Source organism: Pithys albifrons, chromosome 23, assembly GCF_047495875.1.
Source record: "Pithys albifrons albifrons isolate INPA30051 chromosome 23, PitAlb_v1, whole genome shotgun sequence".
Classification (NCBI taxonomy): domain Eukaryota; kingdom Metazoa; phylum Chordata; class Aves; order Passeriformes; family Thamnophilidae; genus Pithys; species Pithys albifrons.
In genome coordinates, this window is record NC_092480.1 from 7,406,350 (window position 1) to 7,423,484 (window position 17,135).

Genomic DNA, 17,135 nt, shown 5'->3' on the forward strand with positions numbered 1-17,135 from the left:
TTATCAACCTGGCTTGCTGGGGGGAACCTGACGCTGCCGTTGCCTCGGCCCCTGCAATCTCAGGGCTGAGCATGGCGCGCTCACCACAGAAATGGCAGCATCGTTGCCTTCCCCACGCTGGGAAGTTCAATTCCTCAGTGTTCCCTTTCCCCATCCAATTTTTTTGGCTGAAGGAGTGGCAAGCACACTGCCCACCCCACGGGGAGGGAAGCCAGGGGGTCTGGAGCCAGGGAAGCTGGGCAAGGAGTGGGGTTTGATATTTCATCCCCCGCTCCCTGCCCATCAAACATTCATGGGGGCGGCTGTGCCGTAACGCAACGCCGGGGCCGGAGAGCCCAGCGGGGGATTTCTGCCTGCAGACAGGGGAGGGATCTGGCAACACCCAGGAAAGCCTGGAAGATCACCTGACATCTCTTACTCCTCTCCCTCCCCAAATAAAATTAATTGCTCGATACCACAATTACACAATACTGAGTATCAGACTCCCCACAAAGAGGTTTTGGACCTTGAAATGCCCCTAGGGGGTTAAAGCTGTTGAGGGGCTGCAGAGCCAGGGTCAGGCCCTGCTCCCACTGCCACACTGGGGTCCTGTCTGTGCATGTACAGGTCAGGCTTGGGAAGAAATTTGGGTGAGAGGAGCAGAGGGCAGTGGCCAATCTGGCAAACAACAATATTGCCAAGATTGGCCTAATCAAACCCATGCTGTGAGGGGCGAGAAATTTCAGGGGATTTTGTTAAAGAAGGAGCCACCCTGAGGATTACAAACAATTCCATTTAATAAAGATTAACAAAGGCACAAAAACAGCCCTGGGCTGGAGACAGGCCGCCCCCGGGGCCCAATCTCTCTCCCCTCACTGCTGGGACCCCAAACACTTGGATTTCAGGGCTCAGGGTCCAACCTCTCTCTCCACACTGCTAGGAATGCTTGGATTTCAGGAGCCCGAGGTTAGGGATGGCAGCCGTGCATTCCTGCTGCCATCTAGTGAGATGAGGTCTGTCTCAGCAGCTCCTTAGGCAACATAAAACTCAACAGCTTCAGGAGGATATAAGAGAACCGAGAAATCTTCCCTTTAACTCTTCCTCCTGTTTTGAACCAGAACTTGGATTTGGGGGAGCAAATCTCCACTCCTCACTCAGCTGCAAGCTTCTCAAGCTCATCCATGTCGTATGGGTCCAGCTGCTTGATCGTGATCTCTGCAGGAAGGAAAGAGCAATTGTCAGGAGGTGAAAGCAGAGCTGGTTCCCCTGAACCAGTGTCTGCTGCCCACATGCCCGGCACCAGCTGGGGAGCTCCCAGAGCACTCACTGCGGCATCTCCCTCCACGGGGAGATCAGCTGGGAGGAAGCACAGGGGGAATTGGATCAGTACAGGGAAATCAGCTGGGAGGAAGCGTGGGGGGAACTGTATCAGGGCAGCAGCCAAAGCATGACAGCGAGAGTGAGAGGCGGCCCTGTGGCAGCAGCACAGCAGGCTCAGCCTGTGGACACACTCCCGCTCCCCGCTCCCACCTCCGCAGCCACGCGGGACAGGGAACGCTCGTATCTTCAAATCGCCACATCACGACGTGAAAAAACACAGGTCAGATCGCCTTCAGTTCCTTCAGTTGGATTCTCATCCTCATACTGGGCTCCTTCAGCTCATTCTGGCCACGACTGTGGTCAGACTCATCCCCATCCTGGTTATTCCAGCTGTTCTTGCTACTACTGCTCGGGAATCTTCACCGGACTATTTGGCTCGTGTCTTCCCTGCCTGGTGTCTGTGGCAGGCTTGCTCGGTGTTTACAAGACAAGTGGAAATTTAAAGGAACCAAAAGGGCTGAGCAGCTCCAAGGCTGGAGCTGAGGAAGCAACACCACCTTCTGCCCATCAGAAGATTTCCATAACCCTTTTTTCCCTAAAGATCACAGGGAAAACAGGCACAGGGATTCAAAAAGTCATTGGTGTAGCCATGGCATCTGGCAAACCCCATGAAAATCTTCTTGATGTTGACAAGTGACAATTGATTTCCACTCAGGAAACATTTCCACAGCTGCCAGCTCCTCTCCCACAGCCAGGGCTGAGCTGTGCTAGGGTACCAGGTCCCCCAGGACAAGGACTTGCAGGGAAAGGCAGAAAAAATGCCTGAAGGAGGGAAAAAAAGGAGGTGCTGGGACATCTTCGGTGCACACAATCTCCACGGCTGCTGGAGAGCAAAACACCATCCTAAAAGCTGCACCTGCTCCCAGTGGGATGAGCCCCGGGGAGAGAAGCAGCCTGGCAAGGTCCATTTGCGGATGAGAAATGAGCCAGAGGGGCATCACAGTCCCAGTCTTGCCTCCCAGAGCGGTGAATCCGCACAGATACTCACGGAAATGCTCCTCTATCTTGTGCACGAGCTCCACGGTCTCGTCCTCCACCATGCTGAAGGCGATGCCGCGGTGCCCGAAGCGTCCTGCCCTCCCAATGCGGTGCAGGTAGGTCTCAAAATCTGGCTCTCCGTACTGATACCGGGGGAGGCCGAAGTTCACCACGGTGGTGACCTGCGGCACGTCAATCCCTGGAAGAGAGGGAAGGGGCTGTGGAAAGGGATGGGCTGTCCCACAGCATCCACTGCTGGAGCTCATGTGGAAGAGCCGCAGGCCTGGTGTGTTTGGGCCATCAGAGGGATGCTGGGTTTCCTGGTACCTCTGGCGCAGACATTGGTGGCAATGAGGACCTTCTCCTTGCCCTCACGGAAGCTCTGGATGACACTGGCCCGCTGGACCACCGTCAGCTCCGCCGTCAGCATGGCCACTTGGTGCCCGTCCCAGCTCATCTTCCTTGACAGCCACTGTGCAAGTCTCCGGGTCTGGACATGCAGGGAGAGGTTGAGGCCCAGAACTGTCCCCTCCCAAGTCCCCTGCTCCTTTTGAGGGAGCTCCCAGCAAATTACAACGCCCTCCTGGGGTCTACACATTTGTTTTGGAGGTCTTGTCCCCCCATGTCCACACCATAAAATGACCCATTCCTGCTATCCCTGATGGCCAGTGTGGGGCTCTCCTGGGCAGGGCATTACCTGGCAGAAGATCATGACCTGGCCAATGATGAAGCTGCCATAGAGGTTGCAGAGGGCCTTGTACTGCTCCTCGGCGTTCTGGCACACCATGAAGTACTGCCTGATGTTGCTCAGGGTGAGCTCCTCCTCCCGCAGCTTGATCACGATGGGGTCGGGGATGAGCCGCTCAGCAAAGGCCCGCACAGGCTCCTTGAAGGTGGCCGAGAACAGCAGCACTTGGCAGCTCTTGGGAAGAGACCTGTGGCAGGAAAAAGGCCCCATCAGTCCCAGTGAACGGCTGCTGTCCAGGAGAAGGAAAAAACCCCTTAATTTAAGCTCATTTTGTGTGGTGTTCAATGGAAAGGGAGGCCAGGGGGGCTTGCAAGAAAGATGGGGAGGGACTTCTTACAAGAGCCTGAAATGACAGGAAAAGGGAGAACAGCTCACACTGAATGTAAAGAGGTTTAGACTGAATATGAGGAAGTTGTCTGCTGTGAGGGTGGGCAGGCCCTGGCACAGGTTGCCCAGAGAAGCTGTAGCTGCCCCATCCCTGGAAGTGTTCAAGGCCAGATTGGGCCAGACTTGGAGCAACCTGGGCTGGTGGAAGATACCCATGCCCATGGCAGGGGAGTTGGAACGAGATGGGCTTTTAAGGTCCCTTCCTGCCCACTGTATGATTCTCTAGGCTGTAACAGCTCAAAGAAAGGTAAGCAAGGTAAAAGTCTTCCCATGTGTGCCACAGATGTGTTTTTGTGGAAAGCTGGACCCCTCCACAAACCCCCTTGGCACCAGGTGGACAGTCCCTTTCACAGCTCTTTGCTGATTCCCTGCAAGCCAACAAGAGGGAGGGAGGCAGGGAAGCAGGACACCAGCTGTCAGGGATACTCACCTGTGAATGCGGATGCTCTGATAGGAGAGGCCCTGCATGTCCATCATGATGTCAGCCTCATCCAGCACGAACAACGAGATCTTCTCCAGGTCCAGGATGCGCTGTTTGAAGCACCAATCCAGCGTGGTGCCCGGTGTCCCAATGATGATCTGCTCCTCCAGCACCATGCCCTTCAGCACTGTGAGAGGGAAAAAGGCATCTGGCTGCCTCCAGGCATGGAGCTCTTTGCTCTGTCATGCTCTGGCTTGCTCAAAATCTGGCTGCTCAGAGATGCCTTCCAGGAGTCACCATGTCACTTCCCTACAGCCTTGAGGATGGGAACCAGCACTACAAGGGAAGGGGGAGTCTGGAATTAGCCAGTGATGGTGGAAAAGCCTCCTCAGCAGGAGAGGGGAACATAGACACTACTTTATTTGCCTTCACAGAGGTCAGGGTGGTTCTTGGCAGCTCCAGGCTCTAAGAGGGGATTCCCATGCTCCCTTCCCACTCCCAGGGCAGTGCCAGTGGCTGTGCTCTGTTGGACTCACTTTGGTTTCCCCGGACAGCGTAGTTCACCTTGATGTCAGTGCAGAACTTCCCGATGGCCCGGACCACCTGGCCAATCTGCAGAGCCAGCTCGTAGGTGGGAGCCAGGCAGAGGCACTGGAGGGAGAGGAGAGGAAGGAGGGAGCTGTCAGGCCCAGTTATGGGGCACATTGGGGCTGGCAACGAGGGCAGCAAGAGCAGCACAGGAGCACCCCACAGCACTGAGGTGCAGGGGATCAAGTAGCTGGGCATGGTTGGAAGCTCAGGAGCTGGGCTGTGTTCTCAGCTCCAGCCATGGGGACAGAAAGAAGCCACAGCCACTATTTTTGAGGAGGATATTCCTCTCTGGAAACACGGTGCAGCTCATTCCTGTGTCCTGGTTCAGTCACTCCGTGCATGTGAGAGATGTTACATGGCAGGAACCAGGTGGCAAAGCTGACTCTGCACCCAGAGAAGAGGCTGGGGGTGTTTGAGCCACCAGAAAAACAGCAGTGTCCACCACTGCTCCTCAAAATTTAAATTCCAGGACAGCTGAAGCCTGGAGTGATCAGCTCTGGCAAATCAAAGTACCTCCCTGGGGCAGGCAGTGCTTTCGGTCCCTGATGGCCCCTGGAGGTTTGTCATCCCTCTGCAGCAGGCAAAGTCACACAGGGACAGGCACTAAGCCCGGAGCTCTGGCCCTGGCAGTGTCCAGGTGCCTGGGTCCACCCCTGCTGCATCAGCTCTCCCTGTTCTGCATTACCTGCGGGTATTTCTCCTTGGCATTGGCTCTGCTCAGCATGGCCAAGACAAAAGCTGCTGTTTTCCCTGTCCCTGACTGGCTCTGGGCAATCAGATTTTGGGGCCTGCAAGGCAAAGGCAGCTTAGTGGAGCGCAGGGGCCCGGACATTCCCCGCTCAGCACCGCGATGCCGCGAGGAGCAGGGGCTCGCCCGCACTCACGCTCGTACTCACGGGTACGCCAGCATGAGCGGCAGCGCCTGCTCCTGGATTTTGGATGGCCTGTTGAAGCCCGCCATGTAAACTCCCTGCAAGAGCTCCTTCTTCCTGTGGAAACAGAGCATCCCAAGGGCCCGTGTCAGGGAGGCCAGTGGCGCTGGCACTCGGCGGGGCTGTGGCTGTGGCTGCTCACAGGGGCAGCTCTTCGAAGGTCTTGATGGAGAAGAGCGGGGAGCGGGGGTCCCGCTGCAGGATCTCCACGTGCTGGTCAGACTCCACCAGGGCTGTGTGGATCAGCTTGTTCATCAGGGAGAGCTCCGCCAGCGGCACTGCAAAAGGCAGACACTCCGTAAGTAACACAAGTGGAATCACAGAATCGTTAGGGCTGGAAATCATCCAGTCCAACCTCCCTACCAAGGCAGGGGCACCTGGAGCAGGTGACACAGGAACGTGTCCGCGAGGGGAGTCTGGAATGTCCCCAGAGAGACCCCCCTGGGCAGTCTGTCCCAGGGCTCTGCCACCCTCCATGGAAAGCGGTTCTTCCTCACGCTGGGGCAGAACCTCTCGTGTTTTAGTTTATAACGAAAGGCTTGTACTGACAACCCTCTCCTCGCTCCCCCGGGAGGATCCGGACCCACCTCTCTCCTCGTCCTCCGCCCCGGACGCGGCTCCCGGCGGTGCCGGGGGCAGGCCCGGCCCAATCAGCTGCGGGGGGCCCGGGGGTGCGGGCCCCGGACAGCTCGGTGAGGGGTCGCGGGCGAGCGGGCGGCGCGGCACGGCCCCGGGGGAGGGCCAGGGGCTGGAACCCCCCGAGCCGAGCCCGCCGAGCCCGCGCCCCGCCTGCGCCATGGAGAGGCCTCAGGTCCGGGAGCGCCGGATGGGGCGGGAACATCCGGCACGGCGGGGGCCGTGCGGACCGGGAGAGGTGCGGGCACGGGAGAGGTGCGGGCACGGGAGAGGTGCGGGCCGGGAGAGGTGCGGGCACGGGAGAGGTGCGGGCACGGGAGAGGTGCGGGCCGGGAGAGGTGCGGGCCGGGAGAGGTGCGGGCCGGGAGAGGTGCGGGCACGGGAGAGGTGCGGGCCGGGAGAGGTGCGGGCACGGGAGAGGTGCGGGCACGGGAGCGGTGCGGGCCGGGAGAGGTGCGGGCACGGGAGCGGTGCGGGCCGGGAGAGGTGCGGGCCGGGAGAGGTGCGGGCACGGGAGAGGTGCGGGCCCCGAAACGGTGCGGGCACGGGAGCGGTGCGGGCCGGGAGAGGTGCGGGCACGGGAGAGGTGCGGGCCGGGAGAGGTGCGGGCACGGGAGAGGTGCGGGCCGGGAGAGGTGCGGGCCGGGAAGGGTGCGGGCACGGGAGAGGTGCGGTCTCGGAGCGGGGTCAGTGGGGGAATGGGGGACAGCGGAGGACCGAGGGGAGACCAGGGGATCGGGGGAATGGGGGAAGAGGGGGAATGGGTAGCGGGGTAATGGGGGAGCACAAAGCTCCGCAATAGGGCGGGCGGGCCCCGGCGTGTTGGCTACAGGGACCTCACAGGGCGGGAAGGACCCCCTGTTGCAGACAGGGGCTCCATGGGGTGCCGAGCCTGGTCCCCATAATGTTGTGGGGGCTCCCTGGGGCCAGAGCATGTCCCATCGGGTAGCAGAGGTCCCTGAGGGATTGGAAACAGGGATGGTGGAGCAGGGAAGGTCCCCTCCTGGACACAGGGACCGCTTAGGGTTGTCAGGGGGTCCCTGAGGTGTTGGGGACAGGGACACACACCCCCATACAGGATGCTGGGAACGGGGACACCAGAGGGGAAGGGCTGTCCCCGGGTAGATGGAGATGCAGGGACCCCACAGATTTTTGGGGGGAGGGGGAGGACTTGGAGGTGTTGCAGACAGGGACCATGGAGCAGGAAGAGTCCCCTGCTCCAGACAGGGATTCCACAGGGTTTTCAGGAGGGAGGAGGCATCTCTGGGGAGTGGAAGGACAGGGACACCAGGAGGGGAGGGGTGACCCCAGGGTGAAGGAGATACAGGGGCCCCACAGATTTTTGGGTGTCTAGAGTTTTGGGCACAGGAACGGTGGGGCAGGGAGGGTCCCCTGCTGCAGACAGGGACCCCATTGTGGTTTTGGGGTGGGGGGTCCATGGGGTGCTGAAGAAGCAGGGACCCTGTAGGATGGGGGTGCTGTCCCCCATAGGACCCTAGAGTTCCCCCCAAACCCCAGGGGACAAAACCCCCTTCCCCTCATGGGTGGATAGGGGTCTGCTGCAATGGCCCTGGAGTGCCAGATCACTAACACTAATAATACCATATTTCTATCCTAAAGCTCCTTTATTTTAAAAATTAGGTAAAATAAGGCCAAGCAAGCAGTGTTTGGTGGTGCAGGGATAAGTCTGGAAAAATGGATGTTGACTGCAGCATTTCTAATGAACCCAGAGAACAAAAAGGAATCTTTGCTAATGCTTTATTAAAATAAAAAGATACTGCCGAGACATTGCAAATAAAACCTCCTCCACACCAAAATTTAACCCACTTGAAACGCAGAGCAAGGGGATTTTCCAGATGATGGAGGATGGTGAGGAGGAGAAAGCAGCGGGGCTGCGGCTCTAGGAGGTGTTCCTGCGGGGCATGAGGCAGTGGGCCAGGTCGTGGCGTACAGCCCAGCGCAGGGCTGTGCGATCCTTGGTCGTGGGCACCACGTAGGTGTTGGGCACGAGGCGCTTTGGTGCCTGGCGTGGCAGCCCCGGCTGGGCCATCCTTCTGCGCACGGCCCAGCGCAGGCTGTCGTGTGGATCCTCCCCTGGGAAGCTGTACCTCTCCCAGTCTTGTCTATATTCACGAAATCTGGCCACTGGGTCGATTCTCTTTGGTTTGACATCTGGTGGAGCAATGTAGGATGTGGGTGATCCCACCCGAGCGGAGTACTGAGACACGCTGCGGCTCCCAAGGTCCCCAAGGAGAGAGCAGGGGCAGTCCTCAAGGAGCCACTCATCCTCATAGGCCTCCAGGGAGTCGCTGATTTCCCCCTCAGAGATGGTGTCATCCAGAAAAACGCTGGGCTTCCCCAGGCTCCACAGCTCGGCACTGCACTCCGGATCACTGTTCACCGTCTCATCACAAACCTCCACCCTTCCATCGGGTCTGTGCCTCAGCACCTTCCTCTTCAACTTCCTGTTTTCCCTCTGAACCACAGGAAGAGCTGCCTGTGCCCCACAGGCGATGGAGCCATCAGCATAGGGGTCATCGCGGGGATGTGCCAGCTCCTCCCTGCCTCCCAGCCAGGCACCTGATGTCCCCTCCATGGTTCCCACTAAACCAGGTGGATTCTGCAGGAAAAAAAACCAAACCAGAGTTAATTTCCTGCAGCACATTCAAGCTGGCTAAAGCTGTCAAAGGAGGTTCTGAGATGCAAAGTTTTTGGGGTTCAGGGGTGTTGATTTAGGTTGGGCATGTTCTTGGAGCACTGCTAAACCTCCTGCTGCCAGTTTTAACAGAACACAACCTCTAAATTCCTGCTGGAAAACTACACTAGAATTAGTTATGTGATCAGTAAAGTCCTGATGGACAAACACAGGGCAAGTTCCATGCACTAGGTGAGAGATCAATGGTTTTCTGCTTGTACCTGTGCTTCTAAATCCACACTATTTAGTCATTATTTAATCCAGGGATGTCCGAGAGGGTGTTTCACTTCGGCAGAGGAGGAGAAGGCTCAGCACAGCATGTTTAGATGCTCACTTATGAGTCTGGTGATAGTAAACCTCGAGTAAACCTCTAGCCCTGTGACAAAAAGGGATCCGGACACAGATCCCACTCTCAGCACAGGCTCAGGATATCTTTAGGTGGGTTTGAAGAGCCGCACGAGTTGCCGGTGCCGCTGGGAGGGGCGGGTGGGAGCAGATGGCAGCGGGATGAGGCAGCATCAGCGCGGTCTGTGGCGGGATGCAGGTGTGAACGCGAGAAGGCTCCGTGACGGCTCACCGGGAACGTGCTGCGCTGACAGAGCCCATCGGCTGGGGGAGGAGTGATTAAAGACTCCAAAAATAGAGACTGGAGCGAGATGAAGCTGCCTGAGCTGAGCCCCTGTGGCCCTGCCTGTGCTCTGCTGGGAGCACGGTGGGGCTCAGACTGACTCCACGAATAACAGTTATTTTGCAGAACAAGCCTAGAGATGCAATGAAAAACATATAAAAATGTAAATCCAGTTTTCTTCTTTCCCTGCAGACCCCGAGGATCCACCATCAACAAGCTGACACTCCAAGGCAGTGACCATGGCTGAGGAGAAAATAGCTACTGACCATGAGGGGCTCCTGAGGAGGGTGCAGGAGCTGGAAGCGGAGGTGAAGCGGCTGCAGGAGAAGCTCCAGCACAACAAGGAGGGCACTGAGAGAGGAGAGGCTTCTCCAGCCCCAGAGAAGGCCAAAAAACGCCAGCAACGGCCCTTTGATTTCAGTGCCCACAGCCGCAGGCACGTGGCACTGCGCATCGCCTACCTGGGCTGGGCCTACCAGGGCTTTGCCAGCCAGGAGAACACCCCCAACACCATCGAGGAGAAGCTCTTTGAAGCCTTGAAGAAGACACGACTGGTGGACAGCAGACAGACCTCCAACTACCACCGCTGTGGGCGCACAGACAAGGGAGTCAGTGCCTTTGGGCAGGTCAGCATCTCCTGTGTTTTCCCAGGTGGGAGAAAGATTCAGGGGGATTACTGACCCACAGCACAACTTGGGTTTGTTCTCTAAAAACCATCAGTTCTTAACCCTGGGGGTGAGCCTGGCAATGGCTTTCCTACATGTGGAAAGACTACATCAGACCCTTGAAGCATTTTATTGCTATTTTTTCCCCCATATTAGTTCAAGTTGTTTTCCAGGGCCCTGTTTTAGGAAGATGAAATGCAGTTTAGGCTGCAGGTTCCCTAACAGCTCAGTGCTGCCCAAAAAAGGTGATGCCCTGTCCCTGGCAGGGCCCTCAGCTAACTCACCAGCCCCACCAAAATCCCCAGAAATTGGATCATTTCCTGTAGCATCAGGCAGCTGAATTCCGGCACAGAAGGGTTTGGGGGGAGCCACAGCCAGTGGAAGGGAGTGTGGGATTGGGAGCTGGAGGGAGGGGAGCGAGCTGGCCTGCTCGGTGGGCATGGAGCCATCCACCTGACTGAGCCACTGGGGAGACCACAACTGGTGGCGCCACCATGGGGCTGCTCTCCCTTCCCTCCCAGCACAGCAAGAGGAGCTGGCGTAGGTTTGGCCCCGAATGGCTGCTCTGCTCTCCATCGCAGGATGAGCTGCACAAAATCAGGGCACTTGGTGCCTTCTCCTGTGCCATTTTAGCACATGGTGCCTGTGCTGGGAATGAACTTGTTCCCACACCAGGTTTCCCAGCCAGCCAGGCTGTTATTGCCTTCAAGTCATCACCTCCAGCTCAAAAAAAAAGCACATTATAACTAACCCAGCGACTAAAGTTGAAGCTGCTCCTAGACTGTGCTATGTAGGCAGCCTGCAACTTTCCCTGTTTTATTAATGGAATCCGTGGCATCTGCTCAGCTCCTCAGCGGAGGCACTAGCAGCTCCGAGCTAGGATCACCCGACTGAAGCCACCTTCATCTGTAGGAGATCCTGGATTTATTTCCCAGAGGCGTAGGAAGACTTGGCTCCACACACCACTGTGCCCATCCATCCACGCTCTAATCCTGGCTTTGCTCATTCCTGCAGGTGATTTCCCTGGATCTGCGCTCGAGCCTGCCGGAGGGGCAGCAGCAGAATGGGCACACGGGCGAGGGGCAGAAGGAGGAGCTCCGCTACACTCACATCCTGAACAGGGTGCTGCCCCCTGACATCCGTGTGCTTGCCTGGGCCCCCGTGGAGCCGGAGTTCAGCGCCCGCTTCAGCTGCCAGCGCCGCACCTACCGGTACTTCTTCCCCTGTGCCCACCTGGACGTGGCCCTCATGGACGCCGCGGCCCAGCGCTACGTGGGCACCCATGACTTCCGCAACCTCTGCAAGATGGACGTGGCCAATGGGGTGCTCAACTTCCAGAGGACGATCCTCAGTGCCCGGGTGACGTGGGTAGAGAGGGGAGGGGAATCCGGGCCGCAGGATCCCTTCCGGCTGTGCCAGTTCGAGGTGACGGGACAGGCCTTCCTGTACCACCAAGTCCGCTGCATGATGGCTGTGCTCTTCCTCATTGGCCAGGGCATGGAGAGCCCAGACATCATCGACGAGCTGCTGGACGTGGAGAAGAACCCCCAGAAACCACAGTACAGGTAAGGATCACTCTGGGGAACCCTCCGGGCTGTTCCTTGCAGCAGTGGCTGCACTGCAGTGCCACTGGCAAGCCACGTCCCTGCCAGTGCACGGAGCAGGCTGCCAGTGGCCTCACTGGGATGCATCCATAAGGACCTCTGCTTTCTTGCTCTTGGACAAAGCTTTAATGGCTTTAGTCCTTGGTATTTCGCAAAAATTAAGTGAGCTTTTATTGGGAAAAGGAGTTCTCTGAAGGACAGGGCTGGTTTTGGCATCCACTGTTGTTGAGCCTTTTTGTGGGCCCACCTCCTGTCCTTGTCCCCAGCATGGCAGTTGAGTTCCCCCTGGTCCTGTATGACTGTGAGTTCCCAGGCCTGCAGTGGCTCTACGACCCCGAGGTTCAAGCCTTCAACGTGACACACCTGCAGCAGCTCTGGGCCAGCCACGCTGTCAAAACCCACGTGCTGAGGGACATGTTGGCAGGGCTGGACACTGCTGGGGTCACCAGTAAAGGTAAAGGGTCAGGGGTGTTTGGGGGAATATCCTGGAATTCCCACTGCCAGCTGGCAGGGTTGGATTGGATATTGTGAAGAAATCCTTATCCTTCCCTGTGAGGGTGGGCAGGCCCTGGCACAGGCTGCCCAGAGAAGCTGTGGCTGCCCCATCCCTGGAGGTGTCCAAGCCAGTTTGGACAAAGGTTAGAGCAACTTGGGCTAGTGGAAGGTGTCCCTGCCCATGGCACGGGGTGGAACAAAATGGTCTTTAAGGTCCCTTCAAACCCAAACCGTTCTGGGATTCACAGATTCAGTTAGGTTAGACCTCTGAAATCATCGAGTCTAACCTGTGACTGATCACTATGTCAACTAGACTGTGGCACCGAGTGCCATGCCCACTCTTGAGTATCTCCAAGGCCAGCGACTCCACCATCTCCCTGGGCAGTCCATTCCAATATCTAATTACCTTTTCTGTGAAGAAATCCTTCCTGAAATCCAGCCCAAACCTTCCCCAGCTCAGCCTACAGCTGTGTGTGAATTGCAGGGGTAACTGGCTAAAAAATGACAAGGGGGTAACTGATCTAAAAAAATGAAAGAATAGGGTAATTAAATGTATTCCTTCCGCGCTGTCGCAGGTGCAGGGAGCAGCCTGGTGAGCGGGTTCGTGGAGGGGGTCCGTGCCCGGCGCTACACGCCGCTGCTGTCGCGGCCGCGCTGCGCGGGGCTGGAGGCACGGGTGGAGCGCTGGGCGCGGCGGGGCCGCATCGCCCGGGCCGGGGGGCACGGCGGGGACACCGAGCGGCCAAACAAGCGGCCCTGCCCAGACACCGACTGACGGACACCGGACGCCTCGCGCCTTTTTTTACCCTTGTTATTGAAAAAACCTCATTTATTCAAGGCTATTTTTCTATATAACTAAAGGAACCTCTTGTAGCGGTGCTGTGTCCTGTCCTGTTCCGGACCGGGGGGAAGGAGGGAGGGGCGGCACCGCCAGCTTGTAGCGGGCGGAAAAGGGGGGATCGCGGAGTCTGTGCGGGGCTACCGCAGGGCCGGGTTCCCCCCCAGCTTCCCCGGGACCGGGCCGGGCTCCCGCAGGGCCGGGCTCCCCCGGGGCCGGGCCGCGCTCCCCCAAGGCCACGCCAGGCCCGGCCGGGCTCCCCTAGGGCCGTGTTCCCTCAGCTCCCCCAAGGCCACGCCAGGCCCGGCCGGCTCCCCTTCCCCTCCCGGTACCTCCGGCCCGGCCGCGCCGCTCCCCCGCTGCTTTATCGCCTGTAACGGCCGCCGCTGTTTAAACACCCCCGCTCCGCCGCCATTGGTCCGGAGAGCTGTCACTCAGCGCGCTGTCCCCCACCATTGCACAGGACCTCTAAGGCTCCGCCCTCGCGCCTCCCCATTGGTCGGCAGAGGTGGGCGGGGCAGGAGGCAGGAAGATGGCGGCGGCGGGCGGCGCGGCGCGGGGATGGTGGCGGAGCTGCGCGGGGCTGGCCCGGGCCGTGCGCGGCGTCAGCGGGAGCGGGCGGGAGGCCGAAGGTCTGCGAGCGCAGGAGCTGGCGGAGCGGATACGAAGGAGCGCGGAGCAGCCGCGAGAGGTGAGCGGGGAGCGGCCGGCTGGGGTTCGGGGCTGGACTACAACTCCCGGCGTGCACCGCGGCCTGTCCTTCCCGGCGTGCCCCGCGCGGGCGATGACGGGAGAGGGGCTCGGGCTGTGCATCCCGGGATGGAACGGGTGGGAAGGACCTGAAGGCTCAGCCAGTTCCATCCCGTGCTGTGGGCAGGGCCACCTTCCACCAGCCCAGGTTGCTCCAAGCCGTGTCCAGCCTGGCCTTGGACACTTCCCGGGATGGGGCAGCCACAGCTTCTCTGGGCACCCTGTAGCAGGGCCTCTCTATTCTCACAGCCAAGAATTCTCTCCCCATATCCTATCTAATCCTGCTCTCTTGTCAGTAGGAAGCCATTCCCCTTGTCCTGTCCCTCCATGCCTTGTCCCAGGTCCCTCTCCAGCTCTCCTGGAGCCCCTTTAGGCACTGGAAGGGGCTCTAAGGTCTCCCTGGAGCCTTCTCTTCTCCAAGTGAACACTCCCAGCTCTCCCAGCCTGGCTTCAGAGCAGAGGGGCTGCAGCCCTTGAAGCATCTCTCCAGCATCTCTCCAGCAGCTCCACGTCCTTCCTGTGTTGGCCCCCAGGGCTGGAGGCAGCTCTGCAGGGGGGTCTCACCTGAGCAGACAGAGGGGCAGGATCCCCCCTGCCCTGCTGCCCAAGCGGTGGGATCAGCCCAGCTCACATGGCCGGGGCATGTCCAGCCTCTCACCCACCTGCACCCCCAAGTTCTTCTCTCAGGGCTGCTCTCCATCCCTTCAGCCCCAGCCTGGATCAATCCCAGGGTCTGCCTCAACCCAGGTGCAGCATCTTGTATTTGGTTGTGTTGAACCTGATGAGGTTGCTACAGGCCACTATTTGAGCTTCCCGGTACCTCTGGATGCCATCCTGTCCCTCAGGTGTGACACAGAAGCACACAGAAGGCAAGCAAGTCACACCAGGTCACACCAGAGCTGTATGTGAAAGCCAAGAGCTGTTGATCCTCTGCTGAGTGTCTCGTTCTCTCCTCAGGTTCCCAGGGATCCAGCACAGCGACGGCTCCAGGAACTCACTGCACTGAGCCAGCAGCTGCAGCGGGTTCACCCCAATGTCCTGGCCAAGATCCTCAAGGAGAGAACTGTGTACCAGAACGAGGAGATCGTGGTGATCAACAAGCCCTATGGGCTCCCCGTGCACGGTGAGGGAGGGGGGGTATTGAAACAGATCCATGGTGCTGACAGAAGACCCTTTGTCTCTGTCCTCCCTGTGCTGGGGTTTCTGTTCCCAGGAAGGGTTCCTGAGGGTCTGTCACTGTCAGATCTCAACCTTCCCCTCAGACCTGGGGGTGATTTCGGGTGTGTGGGGAGGTGGCCACTCCTCTCACTGCCCTGCTGTGTGTCACACAGGCGGCCCCGGCATCAAGAACTGCGTTGCTGACGTGCTGCCCATTTTGGCCAAGATGCTGGAGAACATGAAAGCTGAGCCTCTCCACCTCTGCCACAGGCTGGACAAGGAGACCACGGGTGTGATGGTGCTGGCACGGAACAAGGAGACAGCAGAGAACATCCGGCTGCTCTTCAAAACCCGTCAGGTGGAGAAGATCTACTGGTAGGAAAGGTTTGGGTGGAGAAGGGGCTGCAAAGGGGGTCTGAGGAAAGGGCAAGAGGACAGTCCTCTGGGTATGGGGTCTTTGTGGAAGTGGGGGCTGTTGCTTATCTGCCCCCAAAACTGTTTTGCGGTGCTGTGTTGTGAGAAAGGGACTGAGGGGAGGGTTCCCTTCCTGCAGGAGTGACACCCCACAGACTTCTGCTTTCCCTGCCCAGGGCCATTGTCCTGGGGGACCCAGACCCTTCTGAGGGCATTGTGGAGATCCCCATTGTGGAGAAGGAGGTGCAAAGCCACCAGTCGCACTACAAGGTGAGCCCATCCCTCCTGGCATCCCCAGCACTCCCTCCTGCCTCCCCCTGGCTCACCCTCCCGCTGCCCTTCAGATGACGCTGGCTCCCAACTACCGCCTGTGTCCGGAGGATGGGAGGGTGGTGAAAACGCGCAGGAACCGGAATGCCGAGAGCGCGGTGACGCGGTACCGCCGGCTGGCCGGCGCCTCCGCCTGCTCGCTGCTGGAGCTGCAGCCCATCACCGGTGAGCGAGGCCTGGCTGGGTGTCCCGGGGCTGGATCTGCTCTCTGTGCAACCAGGAGTGGCACTGGAAGTGGCAGCTCATTTTTAGACATGACTGGAATCCCTTTTGGGACAGGGCTCTGGGAATAAGCCCTGCTGGGGCGATGGTTTGCTGCTGAGCTCTGGCTGCCGGCAGTTTGGGTGCAAGCTTGTCCAGCACTGAGGGTGCTGGGTGGGAGCCTCGGCCTGGCAGGGCTGGATGTCACCTTTCTGTTTTCTCCGCAGGGGTGAAGCACCAGATCCGGGTTCACTTGGCCTATGGCTTGGGGTGCCCCATCCTGGGGGATCACAAGTACTCGCACTGGAGCAAGCTGGCGCCCCAGGTAGGGCAGATCTTGTTCTGAGGGGCAGCTGAAGCTGGATCCAGCCCCTTGTGTCCCCCAGCTCCCTGTGGGATGGGGATTTCAGGTCCCATCTGAAGAGCTGGGGTTTTAAAGTGATGTTTTCCATTCTTGCAGAAGCTTCCTGAGCTTACCTTGAGGAAGCTGAAGGTGCAGCAGAGCAAGGCTCGGCACCTGCCCCTGCACCTGCACGCCCACCGGCTCTGCCTGCCCTTGGGCCAGTCCATAGACCTTGTCTGCAAGCCGCCCTCCTTCTTCCAGAAAACTCTGAGAATGCTGGAGCTGGACATTGCTAAGGACTGACAAGGTGGTTGCAGAGTGGTGCTGGGTATTTCTGAATCTTCAGCGCATGGTGGTGGCTGTGCCCACCTTGGAACCAGTGGTGGGGTGAAACCTGCAGTCCCTGTGCTGGTGTTGCTGGATTCAGAGCAGGTGCCCATGTGTGCTGGCACAAGAAGGCAGCTGAGCACAGTGAACAGCCTCTAGTTCAGACAAACGAGACTGGGTGGAAGTTGGGCTTTGCCTGATCCATATATTGGACTTGTCTCCGAGCAATAAAAGCTCCGATTCCCTCAAGGGAAGGGGTTGTGTGTCTCTGTGCTCAGGGTGGGGAACACTCAGTCCCTGGGCAGGTTTGAGCACACCCGAGTGCAGCCCCTCCCAGATTGGAGCCATCACTTGTCCCTCCAGAGCTGTGTAGCTCATATTTGGAAAGTCCCTTCATTGCAAAATCCATCGAAAGTGCAATTTGGCAGCGGCTGTGGATTTTTTTCAGTGTGCTGAGAGACTGCATGGGGAGTTCCTTGGCTTGGCTGGACGGAGCACCTCCAGGACTGCCCCTGCTCTGAGCTGCCAGCAGTGTTAGCACAGGTTTCTGGGCACTGACTGTGCTCCCGGGAAAAACTGTCCCACCGCCTCTTCCAGTTACTCCATCCCTTAATCCTAGATCCTCTTATGGGATC

The 17,135-nt window shown here is 58.7% G+C and overlaps 4 protein-coding genes across 16 annotated transcripts; 2 read left to right on the top strand and 2 right to left on the bottom strand.

Moving 5' to 3' along the window:
- Positions 1–758: 758 nt before the first annotated feature.
- Positions 759–6,230, bottom strand: DDX25 (DEAD-box helicase 25). 5 transcript variants are annotated; one of them, XR_011699616.1, is made up of 11 exons: positions 6,004–6,230; positions 5,559–5,694; positions 5,381–5,473; positions 5,170–5,272; positions 4,430–4,544; positions 3,903–4,080; positions 3,035–3,272; positions 2,665–2,827; positions 2,348–2,536; positions 1,510–2,121; positions 759–1,194 (listed from the first exon to the last, which is right to left on the bottom strand). XR_011699616.1 is itself a non-coding variant. In XM_071576425.1 (10 exons), exons 1-10 carry the CDS (start codon positions 6,212–6,214, stop codon positions 1,130–1,132), a joined length of 1,491 nt encoding a protein of 496 aa, XP_071432526.1. In that variant the 5' UTR covers positions 6,215–6,230; the 3' UTR covers positions 759–1,129. The 5 variants fall into 5 exon arrangements, 3 of the variants coding, with proteins under 3 accessions (XP_071432526.1, XP_071432525.1, XP_071432524.1); XR_011699617.1 differs by having other exon boundaries at positions 1,307–2,121; XM_071576425.1 differs by lacking the exon at positions 1,510–2,121.
- Positions 6,205–13,010, top strand: PUS3 (pseudouridine synthase 3). Of its 9 annotated transcripts, none has more exons than XM_071576435.1 (6): positions 6,264–6,274; positions 6,539–6,571; positions 9,568–10,001; positions 11,055–11,605; positions 11,911–12,098; positions 12,715–13,010. In XM_071576435.1, exons 3-6 carry the CDS (start codon positions 9,615–9,617, stop codon positions 12,912–12,914), a joined length of 1,326 nt encoding a protein of 441 aa, XP_071432536.1. In that variant the 5' UTR covers positions 6,264–6,274; positions 6,539–6,571; positions 9,568–9,614; the 3' UTR covers positions 12,915–13,010. The 9 variants fall into 9 exon arrangements, with proteins under 9 accessions (XP_071432532.1, XP_071432536.1, XP_071432535.1 ...); XM_071576436.1 differs by lacking the exon at positions 6,264–6,274 and adding an exon at positions 6,622–6,654 and having other exon boundaries at positions 6,554–6,571; XM_071576431.1 differs by lacking the exon at positions 6,539–6,571 and having other exon boundaries at positions 6,205–6,290.
- Positions 7,797–13,420, bottom strand: HYLS1 (HYLS1 centriolar and ciliogenesis associated). Its single transcript, XM_071576443.1, has 2 exons — positions 13,310–13,420; positions 7,797–8,672 (listed from the first exon to the last, which is right to left on the bottom strand). Exon 2 carries the CDS (start codon positions 8,646–8,648, stop codon positions 7,953–7,955), a length of 696 nt encoding a protein of 231 aa, XP_071432544.1. The 5' UTR covers positions 8,649–8,672; positions 13,310–13,420; the 3' UTR covers positions 7,797–7,952.
- A 76-nt stretch (positions 13,421–13,496) lies between these two features.
- Positions 13,497–17,126, top strand: RPUSD4 (RNA pseudouridine synthase D4). The gene is made up of 7 exons (XM_071576442.1): positions 13,497–13,668; positions 14,685–14,850; positions 15,059–15,260; positions 15,476–15,569; positions 15,644–15,794; positions 16,058–16,155; positions 16,291–17,126. Exons 1-7 carry the CDS (start codon positions 13,510–13,512, stop codon positions 16,474–16,476), a joined length of 1,056 nt encoding a protein of 351 aa, XP_071432543.1. The 5' UTR covers positions 13,497–13,509; the 3' UTR covers positions 16,477–17,126.
- Positions 17,127–17,135: the final 9 nt, after the last annotated feature.

What these genes read in the sequence shown, in the direction of transcription:
- DDX25 (XM_071576423.1), bottom strand. Translation starts at nt 6,214, where the DNA reads ATGGCGCAGGCGGGGCGCGGGCTCGGCGGGCTCGGCTCGGGGGGTTCC. An exon ending in CCAAGGAGAAATACCCGCAG is followed by an intron (nt 4,545 to 5,169) that starts GTAATGCAGAAC and finishes CTCTCCCTCCAG; the next exon opens with TGCCTCTGCCTGGCTCCCAC. An exon ending in AGGTCATGATCTTCTGCCAG is followed by an intron (nt 2,828 to 3,034) that starts GTAATGCCCTGC and finishes CTGCATGTCCAG; the next exon opens with ACCCGGAGACTTGCACAGTG.
- HYLS1 (XM_071576443.1), bottom strand. Translation starts at nt 8,648, where the DNA reads ATGGAGGGGACATCAGGTGCCTGGCTGGGAGGCAGGGAGGAGCTGGCA.
- PUS3 (XM_071576431.1), top strand. Translation starts at nt 9,615, where the DNA reads ATGGCTGAGGAGAAAATAGCTACTGACCATGAGGGGCTCCTGAGGAGG. An exon ending in GAGTCAGTGCCTTTGGGCAG is followed by an intron (nt 10,002 to 11,054) that starts GTCAGCATCTCC and finishes TCATTCCTGCAG; the next exon opens with GTGATTTCCCTGGATCTGCG. An exon ending in CCCCAGAAACCACAGTACAG is followed by an intron (nt 11,606 to 11,910) that starts GTAAGGATCACT and finishes CCTTGTCCCCAG; the next exon opens with CATGGCAGTTGAGTTCCCCC.
- RPUSD4 (XM_071576442.1), top strand. Translation starts at nt 13,510, where the DNA reads ATGGCGGCGGCGGGCGGCGCGGCGCGGGGATGGTGGCGGAGCTGCGCG. An exon ending in GCGCGGAGCAGCCGCGAGAG is followed by an intron (nt 13,669 to 14,684) that starts GTGAGCGGGGAG and finishes TTCTCTCCTCAG; the next exon opens with GTTCCCAGGGATCCAGCACA. An exon ending in GCCACCAGTCGCACTACAAG is followed by an intron (nt 15,570 to 15,643) that starts GTGAGCCCATCC and finishes GCTGCCCTTCAG; the next exon opens with ATGACGCTGGCTCCCAACTA.